This window comes from Branchiostoma belcheri, unplaced genomic scaffold (assembly GCF_001625305.1).
Source record: "Branchiostoma belcheri isolate BF01 breed outbred unplaced genomic scaffold, Haploidv18h27 scaffold15, whole genome shotgun sequence".
Taxonomy (NCBI): Eukaryota; Metazoa; Chordata; class Leptocardii; order Amphioxiformes; family Branchiostomatidae; genus Branchiostoma; species Branchiostoma belcheri.
This window is the reverse complement of record NW_017802935.1, coordinates 1,374,352-1,399,117: the sequence shown is the minus strand read 5'-3', so window position 1 is coordinate 1,399,117 and position 24,766 is coordinate 1,374,352. Positions and strand designations below refer to the sequence as shown.

Here is a 24,766-nt window from a genome sequence, read left to right as displayed (position 1 = left end):
ATTTGAGCAGTAACATGGCACCGGACGGAGGCACATATACGTACGTTACACCTGATTGCATTTCTTTGACCTTAAAAGAGGGCCTGCAAGGCCTTAAGGGGGGGGGGTAGTGATTACGAATTACGCAAAATTTTCGCCGCCTATTACGAATTACGTTAAAGTCTCAGAGCTGATTACGACTTTACGATGTGCGGCTAATGTCCAATTACGAATTACGTTGATTTTTGCGGAGGCTTCCTACGAATTACGAAGTCTAAAACGGCCTGATTACGCCTTACGAAAAAGGGCTTGCAGGCCCTCTTAAAACGGCGAAGGTAGAATAGTTACAGCGAGGTTAAAGCTCTTCGTCACGTCCTAGCTAACTAGACGATCGTCTGATACACAGCATATACCGTTAACGATATTATCGACTATGACAACCGACCTCCTTGTTATCATAGCATTACATACCGTCGGCAAAGCCACTACAACAGGTCATTGGGTCATACCATTAGATGCAAGGGGGGTGCCATACGAGGATAACATTATGCCACGCAGTGTATAATATCCGTGCATGGATACTATCTAAACAGGGCTATTACATGCATAGCAAACCTCTTTGTCGCAGTCGCCATGTGAAAGAACGCCCCTTTTTTTCAGTGCCCCCCACCCCGAAGAAAACTTGGCCGGTACCCCCGGAAGACGGTGGTACACAATGACACGGCACAAACAAGTGTCCCCGTGTTTGCTGCCACTATGTACAGTATAGCGTCGTGAGGGAGCTTCAAGTGTTCCACAACAATGGCGGAGAATGCATTACAGTTCGTCCTGCAGAGTTTTTCGTGACTCTGACACGGTTGCCTCGATACGATGGTCGTGACTCTGCATCGCGCTGGCCACTACAGCAGTGGAAAAGTTCGGCAAGTCGGAAGGTGACGTGCCAAGATCTTCCGAGTGGTGAGTACAAGTTGGCCATTTAAGAGATAATCATATGAACTGCGTACTGGTACAGAGCGTTAGCAGAATTTCTGAACGATGAATGTTGCCGTATGCATGTATAGAGGTAGACCCTATGAGTAGATTCTGCATTGGCGAGGGCTAATCATAAGATTTATAGCTTAGTACTGTATTAAGTAAGCGAGGCACCGAAGTAAGCCCCGATATATAGGAGCCCTTAAAGCAAGTTTGTTATAACGGTGCCCACTGGTGTTTCATTTAAGGGTAAAGATTTTGATTCCACCATGTACAGAAGCGGTGTTACGTTGATTGGCGTTCTTTGCAGCAGCGTTTAAGTTTTAAGTGTGAGTTTGGCAGGTGACATTTCACGTACTCTAAGCCTGTCATTGTTCTACGTTACGGGTCAAGGCGTATCAATGACACTCTTAAAAGCGACTGCTGCCGCATGGTCCCGTTTTCGTGATATCGCAGTTTTCTCATAGTCGTAAACACAGTTATGTCGGATATTTGATAGGCTCAAGAATTGAATAATTAATGAGATTGCTCGAAACTACCTCAGGCATTCTACTGAACCCGGTTGCAGGGGAAGAGGCGAGACACCCCGGTAGTTTGTTATCTGTGTCTGTATCTGTGCGTATGACCGACCCTCAGGGTAACACACCAGCGTCTGTATAACCGGTGTGACTGCCTTCGACGTACGAGAACACACCAGCGTCTGTATCAGTATCTGTATAGCCTGTACTAACTGCCCTTCGGGGTAACACACCAACGTCTGTATCTGTATCTGTATAGCCTGTACTAACCGCCCTTCGGCGTAACACACTGCAGGTACGCACAGAAAATGTTGTTTTATAAATAAATCTATCTGAGTGAGGACAGTCACGCTAGCATTCCTACCGTGAACACAACCAGACAGAATCGCATAACCCCGGAGGCTATTGTTCTAGCCTGGCGTCCAAACACACATGACTTTTGCATTCTATTTGTTGAGAGGACGAAAGACACTCGCCAACTAACATAGGTTTGGGCTCGTACCATTCAACTATAGTTCATCTAAGGTCGATAGGCCCTGATTATTGCCACATGCAAGCAGACCCGCGGAGTCCTTGACCTAGCAAGCTCATTCTCACAGGGAGTTAGAATTCGAACTCGACCTGTAACCTGAACTTCCGTAGCCTCTATAGCATGCCAAAAACTGGGGGTTTTGGGGGTCTTCAGCTTTTATGTGCTATTTTCTGATTGCATATAGACAACATAGCCGGCCTGGTTGAATTACCCCCGTTTATAGAACTGGGCTAATCAGAAAACAGCCGAAGACCACCAAACCCCCAGTTCTATAAGCCTGCTACAGAGGCTAAACCTCCGCCTGACGTGCTGCCGTGAAGGTATGCCGCTTAAAAAACGACTACGTGCAACAACAACAGCGATTAATGTTTGTAAATGAAGTTTTGTCTATTGTTGGAGGTATCACGATGCAAAACAAGAGCTATAGATCGGTTTAAATCCTTGTAAAATTGACAGAAATCCCGTCTGGTGGATTAAAATGTCACTGTAAGTACATGTTGTTAAATAGTTTGTTCATTGACCTCGAACCTTGAGACTCTTTAGTGTAGCTTGTCCCATGTAAACAAGCTGCCAAGGGCGCCCGTCCTTGTTATGCCCCCTACTCTTCAAACAGAGATTTGGATTTTAGCGTATCAGTTTTGGCGTGTGTTTACTAGTTTTTTTTATCGGGCATGCTTTTTCTGCACTGGTATCGTTTTTTAAGCCGAAATAAGATACCAGTGCAAGAAAAGAATTTCCGACAAAAAATCCTAAAACACGCTAAAAATAAGCCAGAACCCAAACCTCTGCTTGGAGAGTAACATCCCCAGTCACTAGCCAGAACTGTTTTCTTCGAGGCATCCTATGCAATCTGGGGGCAGCAAAGCAAAAATATTCTGTATAAGGAAATCTGCTTCATATTGACATTTACTTCAATTTTCTGGCTCATTTTATACTTGAAATAGCCCAAAACAAGCTACGTGAAGACATGTTGGTGCCACCAATAAATAGCTAGAACCAGCCTATGATGCAAAACAAGCGACCGTTTTCCATCAGCCGCACTTTTAACTTACAGATATCAGTATGCTGTGAGATTGATTTAACTTCAATTCAATTTCAATGTATTCAATCAGACAAAATCATACAAAAGCAGGGAATGCTGATGCACCCCTGAATTGTGTATCCGATTTTTACAAATAATTGGTTAAAAATTAAACAAGACAAGTAAACAGAAACACCCTATATACAAATATGTACAAACACCATTCAATCTACAACAGGAAAGTGCAGACAACCATTCCCACTTACTACATTAACTTACTTTATTATCAACTTACATTAAAAAGAATGACCAGAAAATTGGCCAATTCTGTCGCCCTGAATTAAGCTGCATTGGATGTCTTTTAGTCAATGCATTGTCGTTATAATAATGGATTGAAAGTAGTTGATTTGTGGAAAGAAGCTAGCCATAAAGCTTAATTTGTCGACAAAACACAGTCATTCGTGTTGTTTTTCTTTCTTTCTTTCGAAGTTCAACTTAGATTCCACTGAAGAATGGCGAACCCAGAGAGCCGCCCTCAGCCTCCAGACGGCGGTTGGGGCTGGATGGTGGTTCTGGCCGGGTTCATCGTCAGCGGCTGCACGGCCGGAATTTTTCGATCCCTCGGAGTCTTCTTCCTGACGTTCAGCCAACAGTTTCACGCCAGCTCCGCGGAGACGGCGTGGATAACCTCTATCCTGATGAGCGTCATGTTTTTTCTTTGTGAGTGTAGCTGTCTTAATTAAGTTTTGTAATCTGAATGTGCCATGTGCAATACTAGTATTGTATGTCTTTATGATAATTTTACGTGTTCCATTTGGGGTCACTGGCGGTCATTCGAACAGAACGCGAGTTCCATTTGGGGTCACCGGTGGACATTCGAACAGAACGCGTGTTCCATTTGGGGTCACCGGTGGTCATTCGAACAGAACGCGTGTTCCATTTGGGGTCACCGGTGGTCATTCGAACAGAACACGTGTTCCATTTGGGGTCGCCATTTTTATTTATACCATATAATCACTTAATGGACCACTTTTTACAAGGTACTGTTGGGCCCGTTGTTTCCGCGTATGTCCAACACGTGCCTGTTGTTTTTTCTCCTTAGCTCCGGTTGGCACTGCCTTGGGGAGCACTATAGGTTTCCGCCCGACCATCATGTTGGGAGGGGTGCTCTCAGCAGCCGGCTACATCATCAGTGGTTTTGCGACCCGCATGTTTCACCTGTACTTGGGAATTGGCTGTATAACAGGTCAGTCTAGGGCATTTCTGCAACCGTTTAATAGGTGAATTTGCGATGTAGATACAGTACAATCGGTGTCACAAGGGCATTTAACACTTGTTCACTTCTCCAACATCCTCGATATCCTTACCGTTAAAACAAAAACTGAAAACACAAAATATTAGATTAGAATACCAATCTATAAGCACGATAGTAGGCATCTATGTAATGAAAATGATGAAACTTTTGTTGGTTTTCCAAACAGGACTTGGTTACGCCTTCACTCTCAGCCCTGTCATGGCGATTGTCGGGCAGTACTTCACAAAAAGACGTGCCATAGCCAACAGCCTGACCATGCTGGGCTCCAGTGTTACATCCATGTCGTTCCCGCCACTTTTCCAATACCTGATGGACGAGTATGGCTTGAAGGGCGCTCTGCTTATTATAGGCGGCATGATGCTGAATATGGTTGTAGCAGGAGCCTTGATCAGACCTCTCGAGGCTTACACAGACAAAAATGGCTCTAAGAAGCAAAGAAACAGCGAAATGAACGCAGACGCGGTCCTGGAAACTGGAACGACAAAGAAGTGTTCAGCAGCTGCAACGAACTTTCTAAAAACGTTTTGGGCACAGATGGACTTCAAAGTTATTTTGATGCCTGCGGTGGCACTTTTCTTGACGTCGTTGTTCTTAGTGTCACTCGGCGTCATTGTGCCAGCTCTGTACATCGTCCCTCGCGCCAAGCAGCTTCAGATCGAGGACTACGCGGCGGCGTCCCTCCTATCAGTCATCGCTATCGCAGACATGGTCGGTCGGTTAGCAGTCGGGGCCATCCCGGACAACTCACGGTTCAGCCGGTTTGACCAGTACGGACTGAGTCTGTGCCTGTTGGGCGTCTCCAACCTCCTGTCTCCGCTGGCCAAGACGTACCCGGCGCTCGTGGCGTACGCTATCGCACACGGGGCGTTCTACGGCGCGTTCATTCCGACATCACTGACCTGTGTGGCCGAACTGGTTGGCCCGAAGCGTCTTCCCAGTGCAATTGGAATCCTGATGTCAATACAAGGGTTTGCATCGCTGGCTGGACCACCGTTTGCAGGTTTGTGTAGAGGAATAAGATTTGAAACGTCATGTGGAAGCTTTGTGGAACAGTAGAAACATGTAAATAGTCTTTTCAGACCTTCCTTTTCATACATCTACTAGTCTAGCCACAACGTTGGCAAAGACCCTCTCATCAGCGCAAGTAGACTTAAGTGACAAGTTTACTTTCTTGCCTCTTGTGATCCATAGAAATGTTAAGGTAACGTAAGTCATTGGTTTTGGTTGCAGCACAAGTATCACAAAATAATTCTAAATTCATCTTTGCCTAGGCTGGCTGTTCGACGAGACCCAAAGTTACGACGCCACGTTCCTCCAAGCAGGCGCCGGTTTCCTGCTGGCCGGGCTCTTGCCGTTCCTCCTTCGGCTCAGGAAGAAACGGCCGGCGGACACGACGGAGGAGCCGGCGGACTCGCCACAAACAGTGAAGGGGGAGAATGAGACTTTACTCGTATCCGCACGTGAAACTGCCGTGTGATCATTGCTGCAATTTATCAGTGAAATGCAGTGGGCTACATATTATCATTATAAGTACTAGTTACATAACATGATGTTGACATATAGTTGCCACCACACCTCAAATGATACCTAATAGTATATATCATAATTGGTTCTTGAACTATGCATCTACTATGCATCTACAGGAATAGGTAGCAAATGTAAATACTCAAGAATGTACATTTTATTCAATATATATGTAACGTTACGTATATAACGATATGTGTAACGCAACGAGAACGTGTTTTATTTCTTGTCAATATTTTCTACCATGATCTCTCATGTGAGGAAGAATAAAGAATGAAAGAAAGAAAGAACGGAAAGAAAAACACACGACATAATGTAAGATAATTACGCTGGCCAGAAGTAAGATGCATAAGCTATGACCGAATCAGACAACTGACCTCTACCATAACACCGATCAACTACAAGAGGCCATTGGGTTGTACCACTAAACCTTAGGGTAGTGTCGCTTGAGAGTAACATTTTGTCATACAGTTTGCCAATAAAGATCTGTGCACAGATAAGGCCACACCAAGTAAATTTTATGGATGACGTCCTCGCGCGCATTGATTTTGGCCTGTTCCTAGAAAAAAAACAAGAAATTCCGCTTCCTGTAACTATGACCAAAGAGTCACGACAGTGCCGCAAATTGTTAGATTGACGTGAAACTCGTAACGCGAAATGGGTAAAGAGCACATGCTTTGTTTCTGCAGGCCTGCAAAAATGTGAAAGAAACAGGACAGGACGACAACTGCTGTTCCACTGATTTATTGCTGTTTTGATGATGAATAAAAGACTTCTTGCTTGTTAATCTGTGTCACCTCATTCAATTTGTGTCCTAACATTTGTCGTCTCTTAGTATATTTCTAATCTAGGCATCTTGTTTTTTAGGGCCCTTCTTGTTTTTTTTTCGCCCTCTCGCATTAGATATAGGGTCTCCAAAGGACGTCATCCATAAAATTTACTTGGTGTGGCCTAACGTGAAAACATGGTAGGTATTTTGACTTCTCTGTCTAAAATTAAATGTAAACAAATTTCTCAACTTTCAGAGGTAGACTTCATAGGCAGATTCCGGCATTGCCATTAACGCTATGATTGACTGAAACTGATGATAAGTACAAAAACATTTTACAAAAAAAAAACTTCTCTACATTTGGTTTTACAAGGTGATCTCTATATAGACTAAAACTGGGCTACTGCGCTTGCGCGGATTTCTGGCCTTTGACCGAGTTGCCTACTGTACACTGGGAGTTAGAATTCACCCTGTACCTGAACCCTGGTCTGGCGTGCTACCGTAAAGGTATGAATACGTAAAACAACATTTTCTGTTATATATGAGGTGTTGTGTGTTGCTTTAGACATCACGATACAAAACAAGAGCTACAGATCGTTTTAAACCCTGGTAAAATTGACAGAAAACCCGTCAAGTTGAGAAAATGCCAATGCAACTACGTGTTACTAGTATCACCAGTTCAGCTCATGAGAATTGAACTTTGAGGCTTTGGCGTGGTCTTTGTGTTTGTTCCATGTAAACAAGCTGACAAAGGCGCTCGCACTTGCTACAGCCCCAGCAGCTAAGCAATTGTGTTTTATTGCTAAGTCAAAGCGTTAGCTTTGTAATGATGACTTGAAGGCAGAAAGAAGGTAACCAGGAAAATTAATTTGGTAGTCACTCATGTCTTTTTCTTTCCAAGTTCAACTTAGACCCCCCTGAAGAGAAACTATGGCGAACCCAGAGAGCCGCGCTCAGCCTCCGGACGGCGGTTGGGGCTGGATGGTGGTTCTGGCGGGGTTCATTGTTTACGGCAGCACATTCGGAACTTTCCGCTCCCTCGGAGTCTTCTTCCTGACGTTCAGCCAACAGTTTCAGGCCAGCGCCGCGGAGACGGCGTGGATAAGCTCCATCCTGATGAGCGTCACGCTTTTACTATGTTAGTTCAACTTAATAGATTTTCACTGCATTTGCTTGTATAAAGATTACAATACCGTGTTTTTTCGCCTTTTGTTAAACAATAATTTGTAATCAAGGCTATACTTGAGTTACAGTTTAGCACAGGGCTTCCAAACAGAACGCGTGTTCCATTTTGGGTCACCGGCGGTCATTCGAACAGAACGGGTGTTCTGTTTTTGGTAACAGGTGCTAATTCGAACAGAACGAGTGTTCTATTTTGAGTCACTGTGACTCGCGTGGTTTATATTGGTTGCTTGGAGACTTTTCTTTTATGGGGTATTGTTGAGTCCGTTGTTTCCGCGTATGTCCAACACGTGCCTGCTTTTTCTCCTTAGCTCCGGTTGGCATTGTCTTGGCGAACACCATCGGTTTCCGCCCGACCATCATGTTGGGAGGGGTGCTCTCAGCAGCCGGCTACATTGTCAGTCGTTTTGCGACCCGCATGTTTCACTTGTACTTGGGAATTGGATGTCTCTCAGGTCAGTCGAGGGCATTTCTAAAACTGCCTAGTGAGGTAACTGTTCAACCTTTAACGTAAATGCATTCGGTGTCATGTGTGCATTTTAATACTTGCTCCGACCTCCTTCAGCCTGGATTAAAAAACATAAAAAGTGTCATTCGACTAACCAATCCGTAATACATGTGTGAAATACATGTGGCGGCCTGATGTACAATGTACATCCAAATTATGACCACCACATATGACCATTGTCAGATACGGTGATAACAATTTTTCTTTTGTTCCAAACAGGCCTTGGATATGCGCTTTCTGTTAGTTCTGCTTTGGCAATTGTTGGGCAGTATTTCTCCAAAAGACGAGCCATGGCCAACAGCCTGACCGCGGTAGGAGCTAGCGTAACTTCCATGTCATTTCCGCCACTTTTCCAGTATCTGATGGACGAGTTCGGTTGGAAAGGTGCTCTGCTTATTATAGGCGGCATTATGCTGAATATGGTTGTAGCTGGGGCCTTGGTCAGACCTCTCGAGGCTTACAGCGACAGGAAGGTCCTAAATGGCCCGAGGAAGCCCACAAACAGCAGACTGATTGACTCAGACACAGTCTTAGAACCTGGCACGGCAAAGAAGTGTTCGTCAGCTGCAACGGACTTTCTAAAAACGTTTTGGGCACGGATGGACTTCAAGATGATCTTGATACCTTCCGTGGCCCTGTTCATGGCGTCCTTGTTCATGATGCAGTTTTGTCTTTTCGTGCCGTCGCTCTACATTATCCCTCGCGCCAAGCAGCTTCAGATCGAGGACTACGCAGCGGCGTCCCTCCTCTCAGTCAGTTCAGTGGCAGACATGGTCAGTCGGTTAGCAGTGGGGGCCATCCCGGACAACTCACGGTTCAGCCGGTTTGACCAGTACGGACTGAGTCTGTGCCTGTTGGGCATCTCCACCCTTCTGTTGCCACTCGCCAAGACGTACCCGGCGCTCGTGGCGTACGCTATCGCACACGGGGCGTTCTACGGCGCGTTTGCTCCGACGCTACTGACTTGTGTGGCCGAACTGGTCAGCCCGAAGCGTCTTCCCAGTGCGATTGGAATCATGATGTCAATACAGGGGTGCGCATCGCTGGCTGGGCCGCCATTTGCAGGTTGGTGTACATAGAGAAGTCTTAGCCTGCATGATTTTAAAACGACATGGAAACGTTGTACAATGCACACCACCATCTTTGCAGTCCTTGCAGGCAAAATGATATGAAATGAAAAACATGCGGGGCTATGGAGCATGCTTAATTCAAAACAAAGACCCCCTAGCATCAGTGTCAGTGGCCCTTGGTCATAAGCGAGTCCAGATACAAGACAAAATTACTTTCTCGCCTGTATAAAGTTTAACCTTTTGTTCCAACACAAAGGATTGTTTTCACCTAGAGCTTTCGTCCAGTCACTCTGATCTTAAAATCGCGGCTATCAGCATAGATAAAGTTCCATGGTTTATGATAGCACTATCTGCCCTTTTGTGGTTCATAAAAATTCACAAGGTAACGTAACTCATCAGTGTATGTTGCAGAAAAAGTAGCGCGCACACACACACACACACACACACACACACACACACACACACACACAATATTGTTAAATTCATGCATGTTTGTCCAGGCTGGCTGTTTGACGAGACCCAAAGTTACGACGCCACGTTCCTCCAAGCCGGCGCCGGTTTGCTGCTGGCCGGGCTCTTGCCGTTCCTCCTGCGGCTCAGGAAGAAACGGCCGGCGGACACGACGGAGGAGCCGGCGGACTCGCCACAAACAGTGAAGGGGGAGAATGAGACTTTATTGGTACCAGAACGTGAAACCGCTGTGTAATCTTCTTTTTTTTTTCTTTCGGAGGTTTGATGATTATTATAATTCAGAAGAGCAGTGACCCACAATTTGAAAAAAAATATCACAAAACACATAGCATTACACGATTTATTTGTCACTATACCCTATTGCGCTATTTAGTACCAAAAGGAACCTATGACCAGGGACTGACAAGAAATAACAAATTTTTGATGACATATAATTTTTCTGACCATCTTCTATCTGTTATCGATGTAATTGTGTTTTGCCGCTGTTCTATTGTTCCCATGTCACTAAACATAATTCATTCAAATCAGGACCTCATGTGCATGATTTATGAGGAAACGCTAGAATAGTATTATTTCTTAAGATAATTCTGTCATTGGATGGAGAATAGGGTCAACTGATATAATTCATGCAACTGAGCACAATCACCGTGAAAAATGTATGATTAGTTTGAAGGGTTAACATGATTTCGCGAAGGTATAATGTCGTTTAACTCTTGTTGTCAATCAAACCTGAAAATTTGTCTTCAGCTTGCATACAACCAACAATATCATACATTGTCCATGCCAAATGATAAGGATTTCACCAGTGTAATGTATGTTACCATGTAGGGGCCATGTGAACACTTTGCATAAAAATTTTGCTAATGAGCAGGATTGTAAATGTAAGCCATTTACAGGTGGCCATCACCATGCATAAAATTTACAAAAGCACTAAACATTTCATGGAGGCATGAGATCGCCGAACTCTAGTTTATTAATATTTATTAGCTTAGCGAAGTATAGCACTGAATTCTATATTACAATTCTTTCCTTCATTACAATTCTAAGAATATTCATATATTGCTGTCTGTTATTAATATACACATTTTGTATTTCTCAAATTTTGCATGACTCAAATACAGCACGTAAATTTTCTTGAATATTTACATAAATTGTAATGAATTATTGAATGAAACATATGTAACATTAGGTGCCCTGGATCATTTGCCCATAACTGCAACTAATAGGGCAGCATATCTCCCTTATATGTTTAGACAATCAATTCACTTTTAGATAGGATGAAGGTCATACAAAGCTAGAAAATTTTCACCCTATGGGTTCTCAATGTTCCATCCCATCTACTCCACCGCATATCAGCTACTGCTGAGGCGGCAGTACTCAATGTTAATGATATTCTAATCTTTCATTTGTGTTCATCAATATGATATATAGGTTCATGTCATGCTAATAACATTTCTCTGGTAGACACTATATAATTGTCAAAGAAAATTCTCTAAAGTAGACATTCATTACGTTCAGACAATTATTTTAGCGCTAAAAAGTGGCCTCTAGTAGCCGATCGAGTTTACACACAGTTTCTTAAGTGTACAGACAAAGCAACAGCAATTTCAACAAAAGCTCGTTGGCCTATCGCCCATGATCACAAAGTGTTCTGTTGGAAAGCAGTCTAGTCAGGTTAAATATTACTAGTACAAGTATTGATAGGTTGCTGGTCAAATTACGTTTCTCCAGGCTTGGTACGTACTTCCAAGTTGTTGAGTTTTAAAGCGGACCATGTTGTTGTTGTCTTTGTTTAAAGTCTAATATCTCGCTAGACGTGATCTCCTGGTGCTGGATTGCTCATGGTTCAGTCCAGAGTCAAATTGTATCTCTAGGTATTTAACTCTTGGTGCCTTGTGCTTGTCTGATGCTGAAAGTGTCTCTAGGAGAGCACATCGAATCGGTGCGCGTGCATACTCTCGATGTACCGGGAGAGGGCAATGTACATCTGCTTGTTTCCTGCTTCAGGAAGGTCTTCTCTCATGCCGGTTATGGTGACGATATCCGTGTCTCTGCTTTCCTCTGCTACGTTGTACATGTAGGACTAGTGTGTACTCACTGCTTCTAGCAGCATGTCCACAGGATCATCGGTGTACATTTTGATCCACAGTGTCAGTGAGCGCTCCGCCATATCTCCTAGGCACACAAGTACTCTGTAACAGAAACAACAAAGTCGCCGTCAGTAAAATGTGGACTGCTTCAGAACTCGTGGAAATAATGGGTGAAACATTCGGCAAATGCTAAACCCTTACTTCATGTAACAAAGAATACGGTAGTGGAGAAATTTGATTTGCGGACTGATTTACAGACTGTGATTTTTGGACATGATTATTACGTTAGGTATTTAGTAATTTGTTTTGTATTGATTTGAATTTTATTTACTTATTTATTGTGTTCCCGTGACCACCCCCCTCAACTGGACCTCTGGGAAGAGCGGCTAAGGCCGGCAGGGCATTTCCATTATAAATAAAGGGTATTGATTGATTGATTGATTCAATAACTAACTATTCTTTCCTTATTGTTTCTCACAAATTCAAACACACATTGGCAGGGAAGGGCACAGATGTGCCTTCCATGAATCACGTTTGTCACAACAATATTGTCTCACATAGCTATGTACAATAAACTATGCTGATGAGTGCCAATGCAATGTAGTACAACGCACTCAAATACAATATAAAATAAGGTGATGTATGATATCATTCTCCAAAGTAGTGTTTAGCTTTGATTATTTATTAGGAACGATGTTTGCTTGCGGTACCTGGCTTGACTTGGCAAATGAATCGAGGTGCCCGGTTGGAGCACAACGTGTCGGCCCACGTGCCATGTTTAATCGACAAGAATACGCAGTCTTCAAAGGCGGCATAGTTGCCCTGATGAGGCTCTCCCCGACCCCATGGTTTGTACGCTCCAAGGCTAACGCCGTTCGCCCACTCAAACATTCCTTCCCTGCTCTTATCGGAGAGGTCGAGCCAAATTAAGGCTTCATTATCGCTTACAGAGCGCCTGGTGAAGGAAATTAGGTAAGCGTTGGTCTCAGCATCTCTGGGCATAGCTAGGAAGCCGCCGTCTTGGCCACAGGTCTTGGTAGCTTCGTCGAAGCTCCTCTGAGTGTTGAATACCTTGTAGCAGTTTCCACGCTGATTCTCATAATCTTTGGGGCAACCTGCATGGGGGAAATAAAACGTTTTGTATGTGTTTACATTACAAGAACTCTCTTTGGGCCATTCAAGTACAACGATAAAAAACCGAAATAAAGATTATTAGATGGATCATCGAACAGTCTATGGCTAAGGTGATATCTTTTAAAAGTCAAAGTAAAATGGATGCCACACCTCCATACTCGCACCAGCTCCGAGGATCCGGGCGTCCGGGTTTCCTCCGAAGCCCGGGGTGCTCAGGGCCAGTTGGGCCCCAGCTGTGCCCCATGGCCCCCTTCTGCCCTGGCGGGCCAGGTGGCCCAATAGGCCCGGCACACCTAGGGCCAACTGGCCCCACGGCCCCTTGCGGTCCTAGTGAGCCAGGTGGCCCAGGAGGCCCGGCAGTCGCAGGGCCAACTGGCCCCATGGCCCCCTTCTGTCCTGGTGAGCCAGGTGGCCCAGGGCGCCCGACAGACCCAGGGCCAACTGGCCCCATGGCCCCTTGCGTTCCTGGAGGGCCAGGTGGCCCAGGAGGTCCGGTACACCTAGGGCCAACTGGCCCCACGGCCCCTTGCGTTCCGGGAGGGCCAGGTGGCCCAGGAGGCCCGGCAGACGCAGGACCAACTGAGCCCATGGCCTGCTTCTCTCCTGGCGGGCCAGTTGGCCTGGCAGGCCCGGCAGACCGAGGGCCAATTGGCCCCATGGTCCCATTCTCTCCCGGTGGCCCAAGAAGCCAAGTAGGCCCTGCAGACACAGGGCCAACTGGACCAATGGTCCTCTTCTCTTCAGGAGCCCCGGCAAAGTTGGGTTGCCCAGATGAAACACACATCTCTGAAAATATAATGATAACTTCATTGCAAAACAATTGTAAAGGGTACAGGGTATGGCATCTATATACATAAATAGTTCTACATAAGAACTACACTTTTATAAGGCTAGCCAAACTAATTACAAGAGCGGGTGGCTAAGTGGGATACATGTAGTTATGAACAAGAGATTAGTTAAGAAGAGATCACATCACGGAGACTAGAATTAGGATGCAGCAATCAGTCTTAACAAATATAAGGTAACACAAATATTGATGACAAAAAGAGCATTGGATGTACATAAAGTAAACAATACATTTATGTTCCTTTGCGCATGTAGGTACATAATTACAACTCACACAACTACGAAAGCTACATAGAAAGTAAATGAGGTTCTATGATGACTAACGTTCCAATTCGGCTACTCGTAGCTCGGTCTTCTTGTTCCGTTTTTCCACCTCCACAAATTTCATTTCCGTTTCTGTGACTTTGGCTAAATCGAAAAAATGTAGGTGGTTGCTTATTATAATTATAGAGATAAGAAGACACGTAAGCGAGTTTTCCAAACTTTCCAACAAAACTACAATACAATACGGATTACATTTCTTAAAGACATTGTCAGTAAATTTTCAAGTATGCAGCATTCCAATTTGTCTTTGTCTTTATTCCCATACCCTTTAGCCAAAATTGGCCAGTCGTTCAGGGTTCATACAAAAATAAAACCACACACAGAACAGATCTAGATAACATCGTAAAAGCGCGCAGTTGGCACAAAAAGAAATTTACATTGAAGTTAACAGAAATGAAATTCTCTAAGAATGGCAGGTAAAACAATGCGTGTATTTTCTAAAGTAATGTAGGATTCTTCCCTGCAAAGTAAGACAAAAGTATGATGATGGCCACAGCAAACAGAAGGCCTATAATCTGCCAAAGTTTGGTGCGAAGACGCCAACACTTCTTCACTTCCTTGTCGTAGGGGTCTGTTTAGCAAAAAAGACGAATATGCACTTCACAGTCCTATCTAACAATATAACATAAAGTTACATATAGTGTATTACCATTTGATTTATTCTTACCTTCGCCAAGAAGGTTGTTTTCAGTAGCGTTTGTGTTTGTGTGTGTTTGTGTGTGTGCGTGTGTGTATGTATGTATGTACGTGTTTATTATGCAATGATTGTGCTCAAGTTAGTTTATACCTTTCCTTTTCATCATATTACATAAATATGGTTTGTTCTATATGTGCAGGGAGCATTGAAAATCGCCAACATGGCGACATGTAAACACTGGGTGAGTAAATAGAAAAAGATTAGATTAGATAGAATTAAATTAAAAGTTAAACAATATAATGGAATACATTAGAAATGCCGACATTGGCTCCGGAGCGAATACAGCATATTTCACTCCATGTTTCCTCCCCATTCCAAAATGGACTGTTCCATATCAACCTATTCCTGTATACCCATTCCAAAATGGACTGTTCCATATCAACCTGTTCCATCCAGCATCAATGTAGTAAAATATAAAAACATACCGCATACTTCTGATGTGCTCGTGTCATTAATGTTTTAAAGGACAGAGGGCAGACTCATTTTTGCTTTGATGTCTTATTTTCACATGTTGCGTAACATTCCAGTTATGGAAAGTGCCCAACAGCTTTGTATACTATTAGCAAAAACAAACCGCTATAAAAACATCCCTATTCCATACTTTACTCACCGTTTGAACAAATACACTTGTCCTAAGAACATGTCTGTATTCTTTTACATTGTAATTGTTACATGTTTTTGATAAGTTGTTATGTAACCGTATACGTGTTTTTTATTATTTGTTATGTAACTGTATACGTGTTTTTATTAGTTGTTATGTAATCGTATACATGATTAATTAGTTGTTATGTAACGTTAAGATGCCTAAAATGCGCAAGTCAGCATCTATGCAGGAGTACAGATGACGCTGCCATATTTGTAATAACAAGGCTGATTAGTTTGATCTTTCTTTATTTGTTCAGATGGATGGTTTGTATTATTTCATTAGCTCTTCGAATAGTTTTTGTATATTTCCTGCTACTTTGTCTCGTTTGTTTAAAATTTGGTTCATTTAGTAATAATTAATTGTTTTATTGCAAATTCGTGCCCCGGGGGGCTAATTGCAGGAACAGAAGAAACATGTGGTATAAAAAACAGACAATTAGTACACATAGAACTACTGATAACCACTGAGAAACTACTAGTAAAAACTAATAATAATAATAGTAATTCCTCTTTTAATCTTGTAGTATTGAGGAGGGCCAAAGATAAACCACCATGCTTTCGGGCCCTTTTATGCATGTCATTTATTTATCAATTGCTACATTTTATTTTATTTGTAAATGCAAAACAATAAATAACTTAACAAACAAACATGTTTTAGTGTGTAATGAGCGAAATCAATAAAAACACAATGATGAAATCAGGGGTCAATTTGGTCGTTGTACGGTTGCTCACCGATCGCCGTTTAGTGGAAGGAGGGCCCAAAGGGAAAAAAAAACAAGCAACAGAATTTTGTATAACCTATAGCAAAGCTGGAAAGTCTTTTATTTACCCGCTCTGGAGACGTACAGATTGTTGGGTATGTTCGCAGCGGCGTCTGCAACGGACTGCCAATCATGATCAGTCTGAGGCTGCTGCGTGGGTGTGGCGCCTGGAGAAAAATCACAAAATGGATGACTGATTAATTCGGAACATACATACACTATATACAGTACAGTATACACTCTTTTCTGACTTTTAGAAATACCCTGAAAGCCCATCTTATAAACCACCCCAGCCCCTTGTATTAGATTCATATCTTCATTTATTATTTTTTATGTATACTATTGTTTCATTATTGATATTGTTTCATTTTGCCCATGTTTGAATTATATTGATAACAATTTTTTTATATATGTATGTATCATTTCAATTCAATTATGTTTAGTTTTGGTTAGTTTAGAGGAGGAGGGCTTAGCATAAGCTAAATAAGCTTTTTTCCCTCCTCCTGCATCTGTTTTATTTATTATTAGTATATCATTGCTGTTGTGCAAATAAACAAACAAACAAACTAAACAACAGACTTGCTGGCAACCTTACTGATTGCCTGAATTGTACTGTGGTCAACATTAAAGCACAACTCGCTCTTTAAAACGTCCCTATTGAAAAATGGACGTTTACAAGTTTTCATTTTCATTTGTTGATATATTCTTTGTGTTGTCTGTTGAGAATTCAATGTAAATAAGAATTCTTTATTTGTTCAGATAGATGGTTTCATTAGCTCTTCGATTTGTTTTTGCTTATTTCCTGTTATTTTGTCTTCTTTGTTTGAAATTTGGTTCATTTAGTAATGATTAATTGTTTTATTGCAAATTCGTGCCCGGGGGTCTAATTGCAGGAACAGAAGAAACATATGGTATAAAAACAGACAATAAGTACACATAGAACTACTGATAACCACTGAGAAACTACTAGTAAAAACTAATAATAATAATAGTAATTCCTCTTTTAATCTTGTACTATTGGGGAGGGCCAAAAGATAAACCACCAGCTTTCGGGCCCTTTTATGCATGTAATTTATTTATCAATTGCTACATTTTATTTTATTTGTAAATGCAAAACAATAAATAACTTAACAAACAAACATGTTTTAGTGTGTAATGAGCGAAATCAATAAACACACAATGATGAAATCAGGGGTCAATTTGGTCGTTGTACGGTTGCTCACCGATCGCCGTTTAGTGGAAGGAGGGCCCAAGGGAAAAAAAAAACAAGCAACAGAATTTTGTATAATCTATAGCAAAGCTGGAAAGTCTTTTATTTACCCGCTCTGGAGACGTACACATTGTTGGGTATGTTCGCAGCGGCGTCTGCAACGGACTGCCAATCATGATCAGTCTGAGGCTGCTGCGTGGGTGTGGCGCCTGGAGAAAAATCACAAAATGGATGACTGATTTATTCGGAACATACATACACTATATACAATACAGTATGCACTAAACAACAGACTTGCTGGCAACCTTACTGATTGCCTGAATTGCACTGTGGTCAACATTTAAGTACAACTCACTTAAAGTACAATTACAACTTAAAGTACAATCTTTAAAACGTCCTTATTGAAAAAGGGACGTTTACAAGTATTCATTTTCATTTGTTGATATATTCTTTGTGCCGAGAATTCAATGTAAATAAGAATTATGTTCATCCTATGTATTTTGCTGCATAACCAGTTCGATCTTATAACAATAGTTTATTGACAACACTCCTTGTACATGGCAGCGTATAAAACCGCTGAACTACGTACACTGGTTTAAAAACAATTAAACAATAAGGTGAGCTAAACAAACAAAAAACAACTTGTAAGTCTTTCTACAGTTGTATCAACAGGTCGTGAGTTGGTGCGAATTCCGGCTCTGTCGCTCATCCGACATTCACGCTGCTGTAAAGGGTCGCAGTGTATCGGGTGAGCAATACAGGTGGGACTCGAACTCACGACCTCTAAGTCCAGCCGTGGATATCTGTGTCCAGAAAAGCCGTGTGTTACGGAATATAAAGCAAAAACACGCTACTGTCTGTATCGCCAGTCTGGGGTTGCTGCTGCCCTCTCTTCATGGTGCCACTTGTCAGGTTTCTGGACTAGCAGAAACACGTTCTACACCAGGCAGGTCCTCAGTAACAATAACTTGTTTGTGCGCAGCGCGAGACTCAAAGTACTTTTTGATCGAAATTAAAACCAAAGATTAAAGTAAGGCAAGGAGATTGCTTGATTTGCAAACATGAAAGAAACTTCTCGCAGGCGAGACTTATCAAAACAACAAATGAATACGTAATCGTTTTAGTAGCTCCGCACCGTAGGCGTCTGTTCAGCAAAAAAGAAGAATATGCGTTTTACTAATAACATGATACTCGAGTTCGTGAAACACATGTCTTCGTCAGGCTTAGTTTTGTTGTTAAATTTACTTGGTTTAAGGAAAAGGGTAATTTGCATGGTGTTGAATATATGGTTGTAGCAGGAGCTTTGAACAGACCTCTCGAGGCTTACAAGGAAAGGAAGGTCGAAAATGGTCCTGGAGACAGCAGAATGAACGACTCAGATACAGCCTTAGAACCTGGAACGACAAACAAAGTGTTCCGCAGCTGCAACGAAGTATAATTAAATGTACAGTCCAACGAAACAGCTGTACACTACTTCCTACACTGCCCACTGTACACTGAAGAACGTATTGACATGTTATCATCTTTAACTAACATCCTGCCATTTGACATAAACAACGTCACCGACAACACCTTATGTTCAACCATTCTCAGGGGTAACCCCTCATTGTCGTTTGTCAACAACTGTAAAATAGTTGATGTGGTTTTCAACTTTATTTTGCAGACAGGACGTTTTGTTTGATTTAGTTGATTGATTTTGATTTGTACACCAGCTCATTATGTACCTTTGTCATTTGTTCTTCCTCTTCTTATTACTTTGTTTTATTGTTTCCTTTTATGTGTGAGGAGAGGGCTGTGATAAGTTTTATAACTTTTTGCCCAATCCTCGAAAAATAAATGTAAATAAAATAAATAAGATAGAAATGTACAGCCCATTCTGCAGATGCTTCGTGCTTCAGACATGGATAAGGTTGCCTCGATGGGACGGCCATGACTCCCTCTCTGCAGCGCTGCGACTAGTGAAAAAGTCGGTAGGTGGCGTGCGTGTAAAGACCTCGTAAAGAAAGACGGGTCTACGTAACAGTACTACAAAGCGTTATCATCATGTCTGAAGGATGAAGATGAATGGAATATAGATGTGTAGAGGTAGACCTTATGAGCAGATTCCTGCATTGCCACGAGTGATAAGATTTGCCAGTAGTGATAAGTGCATCATCAGAGATGAGAAAACTGGAACTAAGCCCCCTGAAAGAAAGTTTGCCCAATGTATCACAACGATGCCCAATGCTGTTTCGCTTGATGAGTTGAAAAAAGTGGAAGACTGTTATCATTGTCCATGTTACTTCCTTACTGAGTTTGACCGGTGATATTTCATGCATTTCGGCTTTCTAAGTTGCTCTACGTCAGTTTGTATCAAATGTGTATCTTATGCATTTGTTACAGTATTGTCACTTTACAGATCCATCCACTCCGTGAGTTTGTAATGGTAGGCGTCACTGTAGCATGTTTACCATACTACCAGGCAGGCACTCATGATCCGGGAGGCCACTAAGATCAATAAGCCAGAATGATTACAGCCACCTGCGAGCAGACAAACCTGGGGTCATTGACCTAGCAAGCTAGAGTACACTGGGGATCAGAGTTCACTCCGTACCTGAACCCTGGCCTGGTGTGCTGTTGTGAAGGTATGAATACGTTCAACAACGGCAATGTTGTCCGTTATCAATGAGGTGTTATTTGTTGCTTTAGACATCGCAGCACAAAACAAGAGCTACAGATCGTTTAAAACCCTAGAAAATCGACAGAAAACTCGCTAAGTTGAGAATATGTCAATGCAACTACGTGTTTATTACCAGTTCAGCTCATGAGAATTGAACTTTGAGACTTTGTAGTTTGTCCCATGTAAACAAGCTGACAAAGGCACTCGCCCTTGCTACGCCCCCAGCAGCTAATCAATTGTGTTTTATTGTTAAGCCAAAGCGTTAACGTTGTAATGATGACTTGAAGGCAGAAAGAAGGTAACCAGGAATATTAATTTGGTACTCATTCATGTCGTTTTCTTTTTAAGTTCAACTTAGACCCCCCTGAAGAGAAACCATGGCGAACCCAGAGAGCCGCTCTCAGCCTCCGGACGGCGGTTGGGGCTGGATGGTGGTTCTGGCCGGGTTCATCGTCAGCGGCTGCACGATCGGAACTTACCGCTCCCTCGGGGTCTTCTTCCTGACGTTCAGCCAACAGTTTCAGGCCAGCTCCGCGGAGACGGCGTGGATAACCTCTATCCTGATCTTCGTCACGGCTTTCCTATGTTAGTTTAACTTCATCCTTATTTAGTAAGACGTACGATTGTTTAACAATGACGACGTGCAATGTCTTTGACCGTTACTCTATTTTTATGCCTTTTTGGTACTCTCCAAGCAGAGGTTAAGCAGAGGTTAGGATTGGGCTTATTTTTGGCGTGTTTTTCAGGCTTTTTTATCGGGCTTTCTTTTTTGCACTGATATCATTGCCCGATAAAAGAGCCATAACACGCCAAAAAAAAAGCTAAGAGACAAAAGCCAAAATTTTGTGAAACAATTATAAAAATTAAAGGAAAGCACTTAGGTATCATTTACACTAAAAGAGCCTCAGGCGAATACTTAATGTACTTTCCGCAAAAGTCATTCGAACAGAACGCGTGTTCCATTCGGGTTAACGGTGGTAAATAGAACAGAACGCGTGTTCCATTCGGGTTAACGGTGGTAAATAGAACAGAACGCGTGTTCCATTCGGGGTAACGGTGGTAAATAGAACAGAACGCGTGTTCCATTCGGGGTAACGGTGGTAAATAGAACAGAACGCGTGTTCTATTCGGGGTAACGGTGGTAAATAGAACAGAACGCGTGTTCCATTCGGGGTAACGGTGGTAAATAGAACAGAACGAGTGTTCCATTCGGGGTAACGGTGGTAAATAGAACAGAACGCGTGTTCCATTCGGGGTAACGGTGGTAAATAGAACAGAACGCGTGTTCTATTCGGGGTAACGGTGGTAAATAGAACAGAACGCGTGTTCCATTCGGGGTAACGGTGGTAAATAGAACAGAACGCGTGTTCTATTCGGGGTAACGGTGGTAAATAGAACAGAACACAGTCACCGAGACTCGCGAAGCTTATAGAATTTGGGGAGACTCATACTGGGTATTGTTGGGTCCTTTTGCTTCCGTGTATGTCTAACATGTGCCTGCTTTTTTTCTCCTTAGCTCCGGTTGGCACTGCCCTGGCGAGCACCATAGGTTTCCGCCCGACCATCATGTTGGGAGGGGTGCTCACAGCTGCCGGCTACATCGTCAGCGGTTTTGCGACCCGCATGTTTCACTTGTACTTGGGAATTGGATGTCTGACAGGTCAGTCCGGGACATTTCTGGAACTGTTCACTGGTTGGATTTCAAACGTACTCAGATACAATCGGTGTCGCATGCATGCTTGGACTTGCTTGGATAACCTTAAATTTCACCAGTAGCTGTTAGTGGTAACAAGCGTTTTTCTTTTGTTCCAAACAGGCCTTGGATATGCCCTAAGTCTTAGCCCTGCTGTAGCGATTGTCGGGCAGTATTTCACCAGAAGACGAGCCATGGCCACAAGCTTGCTGATGCTGGGCTCAAGTGTCGCATCCATGGCGTTCCCGCCACTTTTCCAGTACCTGATGGACGAGTATGGTTGGAAGGGCGCCCTGCTCATTATTGGCGGCATTATGCTGAATATAGTGGTAGCAGGAGCCTTGATCAGACCTCTCGAGGCTTACAGAGACAGGAAGGTCGAAAATAGCCTCGGAAACAGCAGAGTCAACGAGTCAGACATGGAACTGGAAACCGGAAATGGAAAGAAATGTTTCACAGATGCAGCGAACTTTCTAAAAGAGTTTTGGGCACAGATGAACTTTAAAGTGATCCTGATACCTTCCGTGGCCCTGTTCTTGGCGTCCTTGTTTATAAAGGAGTTCGTTATCAACGTGCCAGGGCTGTACATCATCCCTCGCGCCAAGCAGCTGCAGATCGAGGACTACGCGGCGGCGTCCCTTCTCACAGTAAGTTCAATCGCGGACATGGTCAGTCGGTTAGCAGTCGGGGCCATCCCGGACAACTCACGGTTCAGCCGGTTTGACCAGTACGGACTGAGTCTGTGCCTGTTGGGCGTCTCCAACCTCCTGTTTCCGCTCGCCAAGACGTACCCGGCGCTCGTGGCGTACGCTATCGCAAACGGGGCGTTCTACGGAGCGTTTCTTCCGATGACAGCAACTTGCGTGGCCGACCTGGTGGGCCCAGAGCGTCTTCCAAGTGCGCTCGGCATTCTGGCGTCAATACAGGGGTTTGCATCGCTGGCTGGGCCACCGTTTGCAGGTTTGTGTAGAGAAATAAAATTTGAAACGTTACGAACGCTTTGTGGAACAATAGAAAGATTGAAGTAATAAAACTGTATTTGCAGACCTTCATTTAAATACTACTGGTAATTTGGTTAAAACAAAGACCCCTCATCAGCGCATGGTGCATGATTAGAAGAGAGATGGTCGTGAAAGGGTTCTTCAAGTTCGTGGTTCTTCAGCCATGTTAAGGTAACGCAACTCATTGGTAACGTAACTCTTTGGTTTCCGTTGAATCGAACGTATCACAAACTAAATGCCAAATTCCTAAATGTTTGTCCAGGCTGGCTGTTCGACGAGACCCAAAGTTACGACGCCACGTTCCTCCAAGCAGGCGCCGGTTTCCTGCTAGCCGGGCTCTTGCCGTTCCTCCTGCGGCTCAGGAAGAAACGGCCGGCGGACACGACGGAGGAGCCGGCGGACTCGCCACAAACAGTGAAGGGGGAAAATGAGACTTTATTGGCACCTGAACGTGAAACCGCTGTCTGATTATTGCTGCAATTTAACCGTGACATGCAGTGGGCTATTCAGCTACATATATTATCACTCAAAGTGCCACTTACATAGCATTATGTCGATGACCAATATTTGCCACCATACAGTCATACTTCAAATAATAACTACATGTAGATAATATGGCGGAATTGGGGCGTTATCCCCTCAACCTAGAAGCATCTCTAAACGCCATTAAACACTACATCATTTGAGCATAAATGTACAATAAAGGTCTTTCATCATAACTTGTTCTTGCAATATCCATTTGCTATGACTCTACAGGAAAAGCTGGCAAATGTAAAGAAATTCAATACACGCAACGGCAACGTGTTTTCTTTCTAACAAAAGTTCGACAAGTCAAGACAAGGATGCATGATGCAATTTAGCAGTTGTTGCAGTATTGTCACGTTACAGGTCCATCCACAACGTGAGTTAGCATGTACACCATACTACATTCTGTACCAGACATGAGCAGCAATGATCCGGGAGGCCAGTGTTCAGCTAAGATCAAGAAGCCATGATTACAGCCACAAGCGAGCAGACAAAGCTGGGGTCATTGACCCAGCAAGCTAGTGTGTACCGGCGGGAGTCAGAGTTCACTCCGTACCTGAACCCTGGCCTGGCGTGCTGCCCTGAAGGTATGAATACGTTCAACTACGGCAATATTGTCCGTTATCAACTAGGTTTTATCTGTTGCTTTAGACATCGCGGTACAAAACAAGAGCTACAGATCGTTTAAAACCCTAGAAAATCGACAGAAAACTCGCCAGGTTGAGAATATGTCAATGCAACTACGTGTTTATTACCAGTTCAGCTCATGAGAATTGAACTTTGAGACTTTGTAGTTTGTCCCATGTAAACAAGCTGCCAAAGGCGCTCGCCCATGCTACGCCCCCAGAAGCTAAGCAATAGTGTTTTATTGTTATAAGCCAAAGCGTTAACGTTGTAATGATGGCTTGAAGGCAGAAAGAAGGTAACCAGGAATGTTAATTTGGTAGTCATTCATGTCGTTTTCTTTCTAAGTTCAACCTAGACCCCCCTGAAGAGAAACCATGGCGGACCCAGAGAGCCGCCCTCAGCCTCCGGACGGCGGTTGGGGCTGGATGGTGGTTCTGGCCGGGTTCATTGTTTACGGCTGCGTGGGCGGGATTTTCCGCTCCCTCGGAGTCTTCTTCCTGACGTTCAGCCAACAGTTTCAGGCTAGCGCCGCGGAGACGGCGTGGATAAGCTCCATCCTGATGGGTGTCGCGCTGTTCCTATGTTAGTTCAACCATGCTTTTTTCTACCTCCATGGTTCAACTTTATCGATTTTACCGCATATACTTGTATAGCGATTACAATACCGTGCAAACGAATATCTTTATCATCTTG

General features: G+C 43.4%; 4 protein-coding genes across 5 annotated transcripts in view; 3 read left to right on the top strand and 1 right to left on the bottom strand.

The window, feature by feature from the left end:
• Positions 1-3,516: 3,516 nt before the first annotated feature.
• LOC109465302 (monocarboxylate transporter 13-like) lies at positions 3,517-6,270 on the top strand. Its single transcript, XM_019762499.1, has 4 exons — positions 3,517-3,742; positions 4,125-4,268; positions 4,504-5,337; positions 5,609-6,270. The coding sequence occupies exons 1-4, from the start codon at positions 3,535-3,537 to the stop codon at positions 5,812-5,814; spliced, it is 1,392 nt and encodes a 463-aa protein (XP_019618058.1). The 5' UTR covers positions 3,517-3,534; the 3' UTR covers positions 5,815-6,270.
• Positions 6,271-7,560: 1,290 nt separating this feature from the next.
• On the top strand, positions 7,561-10,096 carry LOC109465176 (monocarboxylate transporter 2-like). The gene is made up of 4 exons (XM_019762322.1): positions 7,561-7,768; positions 8,124-8,209; positions 8,677-9,385; positions 9,891-10,096. The coding sequence occupies exons 1-4, from the start codon at positions 7,561-7,563 to the stop codon at positions 10,094-10,096; spliced, it is 1,209 nt and encodes a 402-aa protein (XP_019617881.1).
• On the bottom strand, positions 9,960-14,528 carry LOC109465273 (cuticle collagen 2C-like). The gene is made up of 4 exons (XM_019762451.1): positions 14,256-14,528; positions 13,236-13,871; positions 12,662-13,066; positions 9,960-12,053 (listed from the first exon to the last, which is right to left on the bottom strand). The coding sequence occupies exons 1-4, from the start codon at positions 14,317-14,319 to the stop codon at positions 12,037-12,039; spliced, it is 1,122 nt and encodes a 373-aa protein (XP_019618010.1). The 5' UTR covers positions 14,320-14,528; the 3' UTR covers positions 9,960-12,036.
• A 6,058-nt stretch (positions 14,529-20,586) lies between these two features.
• Positions 20,587-24,766, top strand: part of LOC109465258 (monocarboxylate transporter 13-like) — a 10,682-nt gene continuing 6,502 nt past the window's right edge. The window contains exons 1-4 of one of the 2 annotated variants that reach the window (XM_019762433.1): positions 20,587-20,812; positions 21,744-21,887; positions 22,044-22,880; positions 23,184-23,475. In XM_019762433.1, the coding sequence (XP_019617992.1) occupies positions 20,605-20,812; positions 21,744-21,887; positions 22,044-22,880; positions 23,184-23,389 (1,395 nt within the window). In that variant the 5' untranslated portion in view covers positions 20,587-20,604 and the 3' untranslated portion in view covers positions 23,390-23,475. Of the gene's footprint in view, positions 20,813-21,743; positions 21,888-22,043; positions 22,881-23,183; positions 23,476-24,766 lie in introns of those variants that run through there. The other variant, XM_019762432.1, reaches the window with a different exon arrangement.

Bases quoted from the DNA above. Each gene is read 5' to 3' on its own strand.
- LOC109465273 (XM_019762451.1), bottom strand. From the start codon at position 14,319: ATGAAATTTGTGGAGGTGGAAAAACGGAACAAGAAGACCGAGCTACGA. The intron at 13,872-14,255 runs GTTAGTCATCAT...TTATATTTTCAG, and splicing joins ACGAGTAGCCGAATTGGAAC to AGATGTGTGTTTCATCTGGG. The intron at 13,067-13,235 runs GTGTGGCATCCA...TCCCCCATGCAG, and splicing joins GAGCTGGTGCGAGTATGGAG to GTTGCCCCAAAGATTATGAG.
- LOC109465176 (XM_019762322.1), top strand. From the start codon at position 7,561: ATGGCGAACCCAGAGAGCCGCGCTCAGCCTCCGGACGGCGGTTGGGGC. The intron at 7,769-8,123 runs GTTAGTTCAACT...TTTTCTCCTTAG, and splicing joins GAGCGTCACGCTTTTACTAT to CTCCGGTTGGCATTGTCTTG. The intron at 8,210-8,676 runs GTCAGTCGTTTT...CCACTTTTCCAG, and splicing joins TCTCAGCAGCCGGCTACATT to TATCTGATGGACGAGTTCGG.
- LOC109465302 (XM_019762499.1), top strand. From the start codon at position 3,535: ATGGCGAACCCAGAGAGCCGCCCTCAGCCTCCAGACGGCGGTTGGGGC. The intron at 3,743-4,124 runs GTGAGTGTAGCT...TTTTCTCCTTAG, and splicing joins GAGCGTCATGTTTTTTCTTT to CTCCGGTTGGCACTGCCTTG. The intron at 4,269-4,503 runs GTCAGTCTAGGG...TTTTCCAAACAG, and splicing joins GGGAATTGGCTGTATAACAG to GACTTGGTTACGCCTTCACT.